A 15,044-nucleotide genomic window follows, 5' to 3' on the forward strand; every position below is an offset into this window, starting at 1 on the left:
GCTCAAGTCTACTGGGTTTTATACATCTTCCCTTTCTGCTCTAATCCTACTGAAGACAGTATCAGATGTGTGGGTATGATTTCAAAGTTATCAGAGAAAGATAGCAAGTTGGAGCTCATGTATAATCCTTCCCCAGCTTACTCAGACATGAACTTTTTGCCCCATTTGCTGTTTGCTTTTCCATTCCATTTCTTTCCCTTGGCCTCTCTCTCCCCGCCACTTCTCACATGCACATTCACACATCCTCTTACATCGCCACATCACAGCTAGAAAGCATAGACACTTAGCACTTGCATAGTCCATCTTTTCAGTGTAGCTGAGTATCATAACAGCAATGTCTTTTCCTCTCTGGGCTCCTGCGTTCCATTAGATGCATGCTGCTTTAATCACCTTTACTCTGAAGCAGCCCGTCCTGCCTTTCTTTGTGTTTCATGATTTAAAAAAAAAAAAAAAAGGATACTTTTTAGGAGTACAGATCTGCTGTGTTGTGTGTGGTCCCTCAGTTTTCATTCTCTGATGGTGTTTCCTAATTCCATTAAGGCTATGAATGCATTTTTTTTAAAAATGTAGAATCTTATTTTTAAGTGAATTTGAGTCGCTTACTGTTTGCATTTTTATTGCCATTGCAGAAAGCAGCCTCTTACACTGACGAAGATGACGTGCGCCTGGCCAAGGATTGCCTTCTGGTGTATTCTCAGGAAGAAACATCATCTCTCCACGGCTCCATTGGCTGTTGCAGTTTTATCGAAGGAGAGTTCGATGACCACTTTTTAGATGACCTGGGACTTAAGTTCAAGACATTAGCCGAGGTTTGCCTGGGTCAAAAAATAGGGATAGAGACAGAAACTGAGCAGAGGCAAAAGCCTGCCGCAGACACGAGAGTGAACACAGCTTCGTATCCACTCTATGAGCAAGCTGCAGTTAGCTCAGAGACTGCCCACTCCTCCGGCAGCAGCAGCGCTGTGCGTGAAGCACATGCAGAAACTGTAACTCAGGAAATAGTCACTGAGAGATCCGTGTCTTCCAGGCAGGGTCAGAGGGCGGTGCCACCTCGCACTGATCCCTTGGCTTCTAGTAATATCATAGTGACAGAAACTTCCTATGCCACAGGTGCCACTGTGCCACCAAGCACTGTCATCCTGGCTCCCAGACAGCCCCAGAGCCTTGTGGTGACAGAGAGGGTGTATGCCCCAGCTGCCTCATTGGTAGATCAGCATTTTGCTAATGACGGCAGTGTCACAGTCACTGAGAGAGTCATTCAGCCTGGTGGGGGCATACCCAACCCTCTTGACGGCCCCCAGCATCTGCAAGATTATGTTATGGTGCAGGAGCGAGAAAGCATCCTTGCCCCCAAGTCAGGCGTGCAGCCCACGCTGGCCGTGCCCGTAGGACAGAATGTGACAGTGACCGAAAGAGTGCTGGCACCTGCTTCCCTGCCGTCCAGTTACCCAGTTCCCTCGGCAGCCTCTGTCATGACACAAAGGACCACAGGGTCTGCAGCTAGAGGCCCTGGCCCTCTTCCAAATGCTGGCTTAGAAGAATCTGGTCATTCTAGTTCCACCATGACCACTTCTTCCACCAGAGTCACCAAGCGTAGTACCGTCCGGCAATCTTACTCCTGAGCAGCCATCCGCCCTAAACTGACATGGAGCTCAGCGGATAGTGACTGAGCATGTTTTCTATATGGCAAGCATTTTCTATATGCCACGCCCTACAGATGTGCATGTCTGCACACATTCTGCTTACACCTTGTCCCAGCCACTCATGTGCCATGATAGGCCCTATGTCTGTTTCCAGGAGCGTGTTTCAGAACTGCTCCATGATTTCCTGAAGACTCGGTGATGATGCTGTTTAAGTGCCTTTTAGTGAGTTTTGCACAGTATTCTCAAGAAGTCAACAGAGAGGAAATTGGGCACTTAAGAACTTATCCTATTAATACTGGGTATATCTAATTGGTCCGCCGACTCCAACAGCAACCCCAAGAACTGATTAGATCTGCTTGCATTCTGTCCTTTGCTGCACCTAGCTGATTATCAGCAACTCATTTGCCCAAAGATGCATGGCACAGTCTGGGCTATGGGCTGTGCTGCTGGTTTTGCTTAAGTTCCTTTCATTCTGAGTGAGATGAAATTCGGTGACATTGATATGGCAGGAACACACACTTTCTGCTTCTGAGCATGTGAGTACACTTGTGTGCTTTCACCGCCCATGCTGTATGACCTTAAACATGGCATTATATCTTCCTATGGCACAACAGTCATGAAACTTTGAGCACTAAATCAATTGAATGATCCAAGACAAAATGCATCAATAAGGGCAGTAAAATGCTATGGTGCGAGAAAACTCAGGATATATTCCCTTTGAAGCAGTGGGAAGTTAGCAACACTAAGTTAGCCAGCTGTATACGTGGTAGATTCTGTGCATGTTTCACTGCTGTACTGCCTCAGTTAACCTAGGTACCAAATACTTGCAGAATTAACTGCATTCTCTTATTGCCAAAGTGTCAGAGCATTGCATATTCCTGTAGTTATAAATTTGAAATTCTGATTTAATTTCATTTTCTCAGAGTCCTTAAGTGGCTAATCATGATTTCCTACCTAAGTAGTAATCTGACCTGCCCAAATACTTGCCTTTCCTCTTAAAAGTTTTTTTTTTTAGTTATTTAGCTCTTTCAATATATTGTATTTTCCTGTGCCTAGAGACAATAATATTTCAAATGCATATCAGTAATAATTTATGTATTTTGTAATGGTTTCGTAATTTTAGAGACTGTCCAAGGTTTTTTTCTTGGGAAAATAAAAGCTATTTCTTGACTTTTAAGGTATTTTCCTGGGAAAAAGAAACTTTAACTGACTTTGTAAATTTTTTTAAATGTATTTTTTACTTGAATTATGCTTGGAAAGGATACTGTGTGCCTCATTCATAGAGTAGAGAAGTCAATGCAAGTATTTTTGGCCTCATAAGGCTAAGAAGGAAAACTACTTCTCTTTGATACTCTAGAATTTTTTACCCCGCAAGAAGTTGTGGGGTTTGTTGTTGTTGTTGTTGTTGAATAAGATATTTTTGCAAAATACACAACAGCAAACTGCTGTGTGAAAAATGTAACTATGACTTGTGTCCTCAGAGAATGCTTGGTCTTAAGCTTCCTCCGTGGGCAGGCTTGATCATGGAAACTGTTAAGTTGTAATAGCAACCACATCTTCCACATGATTAGTTGTACATAGCAACCACATCTTGCACGTGATTTCTTGCTTTGTAAAAGGGTGATTTGCATTTGTTCCTTGGGAAATTATATTTGTATGTGTATCTTCATAAAATATTCAGATATAAAAGACTACTTTCGAGTGAACCTTTCTCCATATTTCTTATTGCTCTATCACATTTTATAAGGAACATGGCTTGGAGACTAAAGGAAAGAACGCCCTAAAAGTGGGTGTTTCTCGAACTTTGCTTTTTAATTAGGATCACTGCCAGTCCAGTTGGTTCAGAAAAGTGTTGTTTTGCCCTTTATAGGTTCAGAGGTTACAAGACCCAGTTAAATTGGAGTTTCCAATTAACCATGAAACGTTCGACAGTGGAAGAATATCCAGTGTTTTAAAAGTACAATATCTGTTGTTCATCTGAAATCCACATTCACCAAATGATCTGCTATTTCTATATGCCACATGGCAACCTGGCACCTAAAGAGCTGAAGGTCAGTCTACCCAGAAAGTGACACTGCAGCCAAGAAAGGTCCCCCCAGTGACCCACGGAGATAAAATCATTCTACAGGCGTCTGAGAGGCTGTTCCATCGCTTGTTGTAGTTACAGGGGAGAAAGGTCAGGGCGCTGCTTTAGTGGGAGAAAAAAAATGTTGTGGGAAACACCCTCTCCTCTCACAGGTCCAAAAATGGATTTGGACACAGGAAGTGCCGTCTTACAAGATCAGGTATCTGATGAGCAGGCAGCCTGGAGCAGTTACAGCAGCTGGTTTATACCCTGCCACACCTGGCTGAGTCCATTGGAGGTTGTGGTCTCCCAGTCGTGCCTAAATTACAGTTGCCTTCCTCCTTTTTGCTGTGTAATTTATTCTTGTGAGTCCATCCCTAATCTCTTGTTTGCCTAGTGAGTTTTGCTACATCTGCAAGTCAACTAGCAGTAAGTTTTCATTCTCTGTTGGAAGTGGACCACCAGACGTTTTTCTAACGATGCTTTCCTTCTCTTCTTGATTGTCAGTTGGGAGTCTAGTACAAATGCATGAACAAGGCAAAAACAAAAGTCAGTTAATGTGCTTGTGTCTTTATATGGGAGAAACTCAGGAGTAATTTGAATGGGCAGTTAGAACATGGATTTCTATTGTTTAAAACAGAACTTCAAACAAATGGAGTTCGAAGTTCAGCGGAGCAGGGAACGGTTCAGAGAAATCAGGCAGCCCTTGATCCAGAAGGGCTGCCACATGAACAGGAAGTGGAGGTGACCTGTGAACAGTTTGGTGACTGGGAAGCAGCTGCCTGAATTGCTAGCCTGTGACTGGCTACAACGCAGCTACTGTTGCTGCGGGCGGGGGGTATATTGATTTTACTCCAGGTTCTTGTCATGCATAAGAATAAGGATTCTTAGTGTGGACATAGAGAAGGTATGCAAAGTGATAAAATTTATTCCAAAGTGAGAGAACACACACACATGAGCCTGAGTTACCCCAGAGAAATAACAGCTGTGAGTGGGCACTGGGCCAGAGGACTGTGAGTGGGCACTGGGAGGAGGAATAGGGCAGTGGACATAGTACCTCCAGGCACAGACTGTGGTGGGACAGAGCCCCTGCCCCTCCTGACTCTCTTACAAGGATAGGGGTGACACCTCCAGGTGGGTAGCCACCTGGGGAGTAGATGGTACCTGCACAGAGTCCACCTGAGGCTTAATACCCGTATTTTCATGATGTTCACCTTAGGGAAAGACTGAAGCAGATACATCAGGGGAAAGGGGCCATTTTGATTGACAGATAGGGGATAGGATTATGGGGGGGGCTTGTAACTTCCAGCTTAGCAAATCTATACAATTGCCCACCTATTTCATGTTCTTGGGATTCACTGAGACTCATCTATTCATTATGAAACTATACTGCCAACTTAGACTTTGTTCGTGCAGCGGGCTAGGTTGCAGTTTAGGTGGGGACTTCAGGAACTGAGGCAGCCTCAGGCCAAAGTGGACACTCAGTCTTGTCTTGAGGGTTTTTCCAGCAATCCCAGGCCTTGAGCAGAGTGTTTGCCACCCAAATGACTCCAGCCCACTTTGCCATCCATCCCCAAGATTCCCAAAAGAACATGTTCTTGTGGACCAAAGGAGGCCCATGAACACTGGGACCAATGAGAGACCTAGGCACACATTGGAGACACACGTCTCAAGCCCAAGTTCAATCTCTAAGAGCCTTTATCCCTAAGCTTTCTCTAAGGAGCCCAGGAATTAAGCAATAGCTACCTAGCTCCTTTCTCAGCACTTTCCAGTAAATCCATACTTAACTTCCATGCTGATGTCACTGGCTTACTACACTTGAGGCAAATGAGCCAGAGTTTGTGGGAGTTCTACAACTGGTGAACTCTGGTCCTAAGTGGACATCTTATCAATGTCAAACTGATCCCGTTCAAAAGGCACTCCTGGGGGCTGAGTGCAGCTGTCAAGAACGTAACAGGGAAGGCCAGATGTCCTTGGCCTAAAGTGCTTTCCAAATGGAAAAATTAGTCTCTAACATGCCTGGGTATTTGGAAACATCTTTGGGAGCCATCTGCACGTGACAGTGCCAAGGTGATAGCTCTGTGCTAATTCAGTTCAGCTTTGACTGGGGTGGTGGTCATGGAAACTTTGTGTCTGGGAAGCTGGAGAGATTTTCCCTGAGAGATTACTTTGTAACTTGGAAAACTTGTTTTTGGTAGTTGGTCAACAGGTCTGGACATAAATAGCAGTGGGTAATCAGAGCTTTATTCTTGCAGACCCCCAGGGTGCACTTTGAAAAAATTGGGACACTTCAGTCATGAGGCTCCAGAGGAAAAACAAGATGGTGTTTCACTGTGATAGTGTTGGGTCACGGTACTCCCTGAGAAGTGGCCACTGCCTTACTCCAGTGTTTACCAGTTAGAACTCTTTAATGGTAAGAATGAGGAAACACTCTGCAAATGCAAGCTTTTATACAAACCTAAAATGATGGTTCAGAAAGAATTAGATTACCCAAAATGCTTGTTGATAAACCTAAGAAAATCTTTGACAAAGAAGCTGCTCTTTTTTGTTTCAATGTTTTAAGACTTGCTAACTTGTGGACCTGAGTTTGTAGGCCAGAAAATTATCTTTTCTAGACATTTATAATTATAAAATGTAATTTTGATCAAAGATCAAATGACGTCGATGCAAGAACAGTACAATGTTCAGGGATTCCTATGGATCTTTCTTGAAAATTTGATTGATTTTCGAAAGGCAGAGTGACAGAAGGAGAAGCAGGGAGCTCCCCCTGGTTGACTGCCCACGTGGTCGCAACAGTCAGGACCAGGGCAGGCCAGAGCCGGAAGTCTGGCCCTCCATCCAGACTGTCCATGGAAGCAGCAGGAACCTGAGTGGCCTGAGCCGTCTGCTGCTGCCTTCCCAGGTGCACTAGCAGCGAGCTGAGTGAGGCCAGAATAGCAAGGACTCAAACCGGTACTCAAGCATGGGATAGTAACACTGGGAAGCCAAGGGTTTCTTCTGGGTGCAGGAGCCCAAGCACTTGCGCTGCTTTCCTCTGCTGCTTTGTCAGGCCGCCAGCAGGAAGCTGGACTGGAGTGCAGTAGCCAGGATTCAAACTGGTAGCCATATGGGTTGCCAGTGCTGCAAGCAGAAGATTACTTGGCTATGCCACCACTCTGGCCCTGCAGTTGGATTCTTTGTGTCCGTGATTATTGTGGATGTATGACCCTGTTCAGGAGTGTACTTTGCACCTATTTTCTCCCGTTTTATAGGTTGTCTCTTCACTTTGTTGATTGTTTCCTTTACTGTTGCACAGATTCTTCGCTTTGATGAAATATTTTTTTGTCTATATTTTGCTTTTATTTCCTGCGCTTTGGAGATTTCATCTAGAAAACTCTGTCATTACAATATCCTGACGTGTACTCTCTGTTTTCAGGTCTCACAGTTATTATAATATTTTTTTTATCTATTTTGAGTTGCTATTCACGCCTGGTAAAAGACGGGAATCTCCTATCACTCTGCGTGGGGATATCCATCTTTCCCAGCACCGTTTAAGACCAGCTTTTTCACAATGCTTATTTTACAACTTGTCAAAGATCGGCTCATTGTAGATGTGTGGTTTTAATTCCAGGATCTTTATCCTGTTCTTTGGTCTATGGATCTGTTTTTATGCCCAAGCCATGTTGTGGTTTATATTTTATTTTCAAGTCAGATAGTGATAAATTTTTCTTGTGCTCAAGATTGCTTTGGCTATTTGGAGCTTTTGTCATTCCACACAAATTTCATTGGTGTTTTCTTGTTCTCTTAAAAATGTCACTGGGGTTTTTAATAGGGATTGCATTGAATGCATAAAAGGCTTTGGGTAGGGCCCAGTGCAGAAACCTAGTGGCTAAAGTCCTCACTTTGCAAGTACCGGGTTCCCATGTGGATGCCAATTTGTGTCCTGGCTCAGCTGCTTCACTTCCCATCCAGCTCCCTGCTTGTGGCCTGGGAAAGCAGTGGAAGAAGCCCCAAAGCCTTGGGACCCCGAACCCACATGGGAGACCCAGAGGAAGCTCCTAGCTCCTGGCTTTGGACCAGCTCAGCTCTGGTCGTTGCAGCCACGTAGAGAGTGAATCAGCGGATGGAAGATCTTCCTTTCTGTGTCTCCTGTCTGAAAATCTGGTTTTCCAATAAAAATAAATATTTTTTAAAAAAGGCTTTGGGTTATATGTACATTTTAACAATATTGATTCTTCCAATCCGTAAAAACATTATGTCTTTCCATTTCTTCTTCAGTGTCTTTTATCAACGGTTGATAATTGTGATTGTGAAGATCTTTCATTTTATTAGCCAAAACTTGTTCTCAGGTATTCTTTGCGATTATTAGAAATGGCGTTTCTTCCTTGATTTCTTTTTCAGATGTTTCACTGTTGGTGTGTGACAATGCTGTTGACTTTCCCATGTTATCCTTGTAGCCTGTAAAATTTGCTGAATTTGTGTCTTAGGTAGAGTCTCTGGATTCTCCATTTACAAAACATGTCATCTGCAAAGAGCGACAAGGCTGTTGTGTCCTCTCCACTCGGTGCTTTGTCTCCCCTCTTGCCTAACTGCTCTTGCTGCAGCTTCTGCTGTCATGTTAAATAAAAGTCATGAAGGTGAGTGAGGGGCCTCACGCCATGGCCTAGCAGCTAAAGTCATCTCCTTGAACATGCTGGGATCCCATATGGGCGCCGGTTCTAATCCCGGCAGCTCCACTTCCCATCCAGCTCCCTGCTTGTGGCCTAGGAAAACAGTCAAAGACGGCCCAGAGTCTTAGGACCCTGCACCCACATGAGAGACCTGAAAGAAGTTCCTAGATCAGCACAGCACCAGCCGTTGCAGTCACTTGGGGAGTGAATCATCGGACGGAAGATCTTCCTCTCTGTTTCTCCTCCTCTCTGTATATCTGCCTTTGCAATAAAAATAGAACAAATCTGAAAAACAGAAAAGAAAGTGAGGGTATTTTTCTTGCTCCAGAGCTTAAATAGCCTTCAGATTTTTTCCTAATTTGGTCAGGTTTTTTTTTTTTAATCATGAAGTGATGCTGAATTGGATCCACTGCCTTCTCTACAGCTGTTGAGTTGAGCATATGCTTTTTGCTCTGGGTTTTGTCAGGTAGTGTGCCACATTTATTGGTGTGCGTACATCCCTGAAATGAATTCCACTGGATCAGGGTGAATGTTTAGATTTACTTCACTAGCGTATTTTTCTCCAGGATTTTTGCATCTTTGTTCATTGAAGATATTGGCCAGTTCCCTTAGTTGGTGTGTCCTTGTCTGTTGCTTATATCAAGACAATGCTGGCCTCGTAGACTCAGTTTAGAAGAATTCCTTCCACTTCTATTTTTTTTAAATCATTTAGGCAGTATTTATGTTAGTTATCCTTCAGATGTTTGATAGGATTTAGCAGTGTAGTCATTTAATCCTGGGCTTTTTGCTAACAGGAAGTTTTTTGTTTTTAATCACTGATTCAATTAGGAATTGCATTTGTCCATGATTCAATTTGGGTAAGCTATATGTGTCCAAGAACTGATTCATTTCTTCTAGGCTATTGAATCTGTTGCCGTATAATTATTCCTAGTGTCTTCCAACAGTTCGTTGTATTTTTGTGGTGTTGGTTGTGATGTCTTCATTTTGTTCATCAACTTTGTTTTGCAGTAGCCAGCTCTTCACTTCATTGATTTTTTTTTAAGTTTGTATGTCATTTATCTGTGCTCTGAGTTTGATTATCTCCTTCCTTCTGGAAATGCTGGGTTTGATTCTTGTTTTGCTAGCTCAGAAGCCAGCGTCTGAGGTCAATGTGGCAGCAGGTGTGACCTGTCCTTGGTTTGTGGGTGGGTCTCTTTCCCCTGTACCTGTGGGTGTCCCAATGTGACACAAGTGACATTGAACTAGAACCCATCTTAATGACCTCATTGTCTTACTGACATTTATAAAGGTCCTGTTTCCAAATACAGTCACATTCTGAGGTGCTGGGGTTAAAAATGCAATATGCAAAGTTGGGGCAAGCACAGCTTTGTCCACACACTTACCAACTAACTGACTTAGCGTGAAGAATTGTACCATGAGTAGCTCTACCCAGCTGGTTGGTTAATTAGTTATGAATACTGCTTCTAACAGTGAGGAAATGAAAGGCTGAATTGAAAGTAGTCTGAATGAGACACAGCCAAGTTTCTGTTAAACCTACAGAAAAACCTGGGAGGTAATGAAAACACACACACGTAGTTCAGCAGCCTCTACAGCCATAGGTTGGCAACAGCTACACCCCCAGCCTGGCAGCAGTGGCCTTGGCTTTGCCCTTGCTGCTGAGTGCTTGGTGGCTCCTGGAGCCCAGGTCCCACCACCGGCTCCTGCGCTATGCCAGGCAAGCACAGCTCTCTTCTACTTTGTAACTCAGGGTTCCCTTTTTTCCTTAATTTACATCAGCGGCTCCTGTAGTTAGCATAATGATCTTTCCTAGTTTTCTTTTGTATTCTAAATTTAAGTTAATGCAATTTTTTCCTTTGTCTCCTCTTCCAGTATAGGAAAACATGGAATCAAAATTAAGAAGTTGATACTTTTCTTCCTGATGACCTCTTACAATGTCTAGGAGGCAGCTCACTTTCTGATGACTTTAACAAAATATGTGTGCTAGACGCATGTGCACATGAATTCTACTTTACCCCCAGGGACCAATTGGCCTTTAGAGAATTCTTCTCAGAGATCTACCCTTCAGGAGTGGTCACTTAGTCCTTCAAATATCATGATCAACAACCACGTCAGGACTGCTGATTAGCATGAGATAATAGAATGTCGCTGGCAGTGAGTGTTGGTGGCAATGGTGGTCGAGTGGACACTGGGCACAGCCCTCATGGCGCATCCAAACACAGGTTGGCAGACTGCTTTTGTACCTGCTAAATATTTGCACACTTTGTAGACTTGGTTTAATGTTTACCTCTTTGCTTACAATGAAACTCTAGCCTGGACCCTAGTTATTTCTGGCTAGTGGAAGTTGTTACTGTTAAAGCATTAAAGCTGTCATTTGGTTAACAGTCAAATAATCTTAGGGAAAAAAATGCCTTTTTTTCTATTAGTTTTATAAAAAGATACATATCTGGTCTCAACCTTTATTTATTTCACTCCACTTTCCTCACATCTAAAATGTTCCTTCACCAAAATCTTTTGTTACATATCCATGTGTTAGAAGGCATATTAAAGAAAAATTTTTTTCTATATTTCCCTGGTGGCTTCACAGCTATTTGGTCTTCTGTGTGGTCCACTCCCATTCCAGGTATTGCAATAGCTGACAGCAACAATGGGCCTTGTATCTTGTGTTCACTCCAATGTCTAACAAAATCAGGCAACAAACGAATGGTTATCTGATTGACAGACTGAATTAATGAATGGCCACTCAGGAAAAATGAAAAACTGAGCTGTGTATTTGTTCATTCGTCTGTTACTTGAGAGGTCAAGAGAGACACAAACATAGATTGCTCCCATCCACTGGTCCAGCTCCCCGGATGCCAACAGCAGCCTGGGCTGGGCCAGGCCAAGGCCAAGGCCACAGCCAGAGTGAGAAACTCAATCTAGCTCTCCCTTGTGGGTGACAGGACCCCAGTTACTGGGGCCATCACTGCTGTCTGCCAAGGTCTGCATTAGCAGGAAGCTGGAGTCAGGAACGGGAAGCGGGCGTCCAGTGCAGGCAGTCTGATATGGAACACAAGCATGTTCACCCCCAGGTCAGACGCCTGCCCCTTCCCGCACCGCACACCCTCGTAAATGGGACTTACCTGAGCTACGGGGAAGGTCTCAGAACTAAACCAGCGCAGATTTTTGTGCAAAATGAGAACTCTTTCTCTTGACTCAGAATCTGAGTGACGTTGTGACCCAGATGTCCTACTGCTGATTTCTGATTCCTCTAGCTGAAAAGCCGCTTTCACAGTCTCCTGTGCTCCAGCTCCACTCCAAACTACTTCCACCCTGGCCACAACATTACGGGTTCTTTCGCAAAGATCACCAGTGACAGAGGGAGAACCAGCTCTCGGGGCATTGCAAAGAGGGCTATTGGGAAATGCACAAAATGCAAACATCTTAAATGCTTATATAAAATCATAAATTTTAAATGCTTCCATCAAAGCAAGCCCATATTGAGCTGTCTTATGATGACCTATGAGTATACTTAGCTACTAATAATTCACAGGGTTCTCCCCCTGGAGATATGCTATAATAAATAAATATGATGGGATAACAGAAACAAATAAGATGAAACATCACAAGTAAAGTTATCCCAGCCTGTGTACACCCACAAGTCATTTCCAAGCAATGTTGAGTAAATGTGAGTGTAATGTGCCTTGTAACCACAAGATGGCACTATGCAAGCAGCAAATGAGGCAAGTCAGTGTCCATGCTGGGTAGGAAAATAATATAAATAATCTAATATAAATAAACTAAAATCATATATAAGCATGATAGCTTCATGAATAATGGAATCTCACAAAAGCCAACACTTGTCTTCACTGAATGTGTTCCTCCTAAATCAAGTGTGCTGTGCACTGCGATTGCCTGGAATATGAGGCCCAGATTATGGAGGTCTAATAAGCGCTGAGCCAGTGGTGAAACAAAAGGCCGGCCGTGAGCCTTTGTGCTGCAGCCGCAGCGTCTTGCAGGGCGCAGGGCGCAGTTGGTGCCACAGTCAGCAAGGCAGCACCTCCCACACTGGTGTACCTGCCTTCTTGTTCTAACTGCACCCTCCATTCCAGCTCCTGCCGGTGGCTCCCTGGCAGGCCACAGGTGGTGACCCAGTGGGTTTGTCCGGCTGACATGGGTAGACCCAGGTCGACATACTTGAACACTCAGGCTTGCCCTCACTGTTTAGGCACGGTGCTGTGGAGCAGCCATCAGTTGCCAGGGACTTCACTGACTCAGTCCTGCCACTTTCTTTGCCTGGAGGCCTTAGGTTAACACCACTCACACTATGTGCTCCTAGTTTTACACAGCCATTTCTTCTTTCACTGAATACTTCACTTTTATTTGTCTCAAAAAAAAAGTTTTATTTGCCTGCTTGAAAGTGCTTCCCTGGGTAGCTATGTTAGTGATGGAAACACATTTTGTTCCAAGTTGGTAGCTTTTCCCCTTAATGACTATTTTCCATTCCTTTTACTCATCTTAATTAACTCTACACAGAAATAAAAGTGGAATGCTGAGGCCATTTGAGAATGAGGTGTAGCCGTTTAAGCTACTGCCGGCAGCACCTGCATCCCATATGGTTGCTGGTTGGAGTCCAGGTTGCTCAACTTGCCATACAGTTCCCTTCTACTGTACCTGGGAAAGCAGTGAAAAGTGATTCAACTGCTTTAGCACCTACACAAATGTAGGAGACCCAGAAAAAGCTCCTGCCCCCAGGGTGGCCAGCCCTAGCCATTGGGGCCATTTGGAGACTATACTAACAGATGGCAGTGTCTCTCTTTCTCTCTCTATAACTCTGCCTTTAAATAAACAAAATAAATATATTTAAAAAAATACCCCCCTGTCCAATTGCTAAGATTCAAAATACAGGATGCAATTGAGGTGGGTGAAGGTAAACATTAAATGAGGCAGATATGTTTTTCCTAGTGTTAGAGATGGCTGAGCCTCTCTCTGAGTGACACACACATTCTAACAAGGCCTGTGTGGAAAGGCATGTGTAGCTAGCTCAGTCTCTAAAGTGATGTCTTGGCACAGGTCAGTATTTGGACACATCCATAACAGCCTCCAAGTAGAAACCAAGTAGTGGGCCCAGCACAATAGCGAAGTGGCTGAAGTCCTTGCTGGGATCCCATATGGGCGCTGGTTTGTGTCCTGGCTGCTCCACTTCCCTTCTAGCTCCCTGCCTGTGGTCTGGGAAAGCAGTGGAGGACAGCCCAGGACCTTAGGACGCTGCATCCATGTGGGAGAACCAGAAGAAGCTCCTGGCTCCTGATTTTGAATCTGCTTGGCTCTGGCCATGATGGTCACTTGGGGAGTGAACCAGTGGATGGAGGATCTTTCTGTCTCTCCTTCTCTCTGTAATTGTGCCTTTCCAAGAAAAATAAACACATCTTTTTAAAAAAAAAAAAGAAAGAAACCAAACAGTGGGTATGACCCAGGGTTGTGTGAGTAGAGGATGGGCCCTGGTAATGGGACACTGGATGCTGATTTCCAGGGCAGATCTATTTGTAGAGACTGCTACCCTGGAGCAAGGTCAGATTCAGGTGCAAGCGATGGTGACCTGCTTGATGGCTGGGCCTCTTTGTCTTCTCTGCCTAATTTAGAATCTTGAACTACATGGTTCACACGTGTATTTAATAACAGCTCAAGCCAGGCCTAAGGTTCCCAACCAAGAACGATGGTGGAGAAACTTAACACCAAACTCTGGCTTATAACTATGAAACATAAGGTGCACAAATTTAAGATCAGTTGGAGACCTTCCTCATAACTATGCTAACTGTGTGTAGGGCCTTTCTCTGCTTTCACCGTCCATCCAGAAAGGAAGAAGATCTGAGGCTAGGACAGCACTGAGGGCGCATGATCACGCTGCTTGCATCATCTCAAGTCTCCGCAATCTTCAAGGCGTTGTTCAGAAAACACCAAGCTCAACCACATGGCAAGTTCCCAGCCAAGCCAGCTTCTTGTATTGCGTAAGTTTTAAGTCGTATACGTTGAAAGGACTGTCATTGCATTCCCAGAGCTGCTCTCAAAACCCACTCCATGAGAGACAAACAGGACACTGGTGTTTCTCTGCCGGTTCTTCCTGCATCTTGACGCTTTGGGCATGGCTCCCTGGAGATGGCTGGACCTGCTTGAGAACTCTGGCTGAAGAACCAAGGTTTGGGCACAGGGTCAGAAACGGTGCCTGTGTAGGTTAGGGATTACATCGGCTATCAGACCATCTGTCAGGTGTCAGCTAGCTTGTAACAAATGGTCTGTCTGGAAACGTTAGATCAGAACCTCTCAGAGCCAGCTGTCTCTGGTGCCTTTGGACACTACCATGGGTGTTGGGTCTAATATCCTTGAGACCTCACTGTAGCAGGATTGAATTTATGTACCATCGTGCAACAGAAGGCTCTGGCTGTGTTAGCATCTGACACAAATCAAATCTGAAGTAAAGACACATCTGTGAATTGTTGTGCTTATCAAGCCAATGAAAGACTAAGGAGAACTTTCAGGTCGGTGGCTACCTCCTTTATGAAGAGTACAAAGAGAGATTATTTTGAAACTGTCAGAAATGCCTTCCAGCCAGACATCAGAGGAACTTCTGATCCTGGAGCCGTGCATTCTGGAACAGATAAGCAACAACGGTAGGGTCCCCTGCCCCACTTTCCCAGGCTGAGGGGTTCCTCC

The 15,044-nt window shown here is 44.3% G+C and overlaps 1 protein-coding gene and 1 long non-coding RNA gene across 2 annotated transcripts in view; one reads left to right on the forward strand and one right to left on the reverse strand.

The window, feature by feature from the left end:
• DSG2 (desmoglein 2) overlaps positions 1-2,145 on the forward strand; it is a 43,088-nt gene extending 40,943 nt beyond the window's left edge. The window contains exon 15 of the mRNA XM_058676905.1: positions 630-2,145. Within this exon, the coding sequence (XP_058532888.1) occupies positions 630-1,622 (993 nt within the window). The 3' untranslated portion in view covers positions 1,623-2,145. The remainder of the gene's footprint in view (positions 1-629) is intronic.
• Positions 2,146-3,029: 884 nt separating this feature from the next.
• Positions 3,030-3,279, reverse strand: LOC131482535 (uncharacterized). The gene is made up of 2 exons (XR_009247072.1): positions 3,207-3,279; positions 3,030-3,173 (listed from the first exon to the last, which is right to left on the reverse strand). It is a non-coding gene; the product is annotated as an uncharacterized LOC131482535 (long non-coding RNA).
• Positions 3,280-15,044: the final 11,765 nt, after the last annotated feature.

The sequence above is a fragment of the Ochotona princeps genome, chromosome 18 (assembly GCF_030435755.1).
Source record: "Ochotona princeps isolate mOchPri1 chromosome 18, mOchPri1.hap1, whole genome shotgun sequence".
NCBI classification, from domain to species: Eukaryota; Metazoa; Chordata; class Mammalia; order Lagomorpha; family Ochotonidae; genus Ochotona; species Ochotona princeps.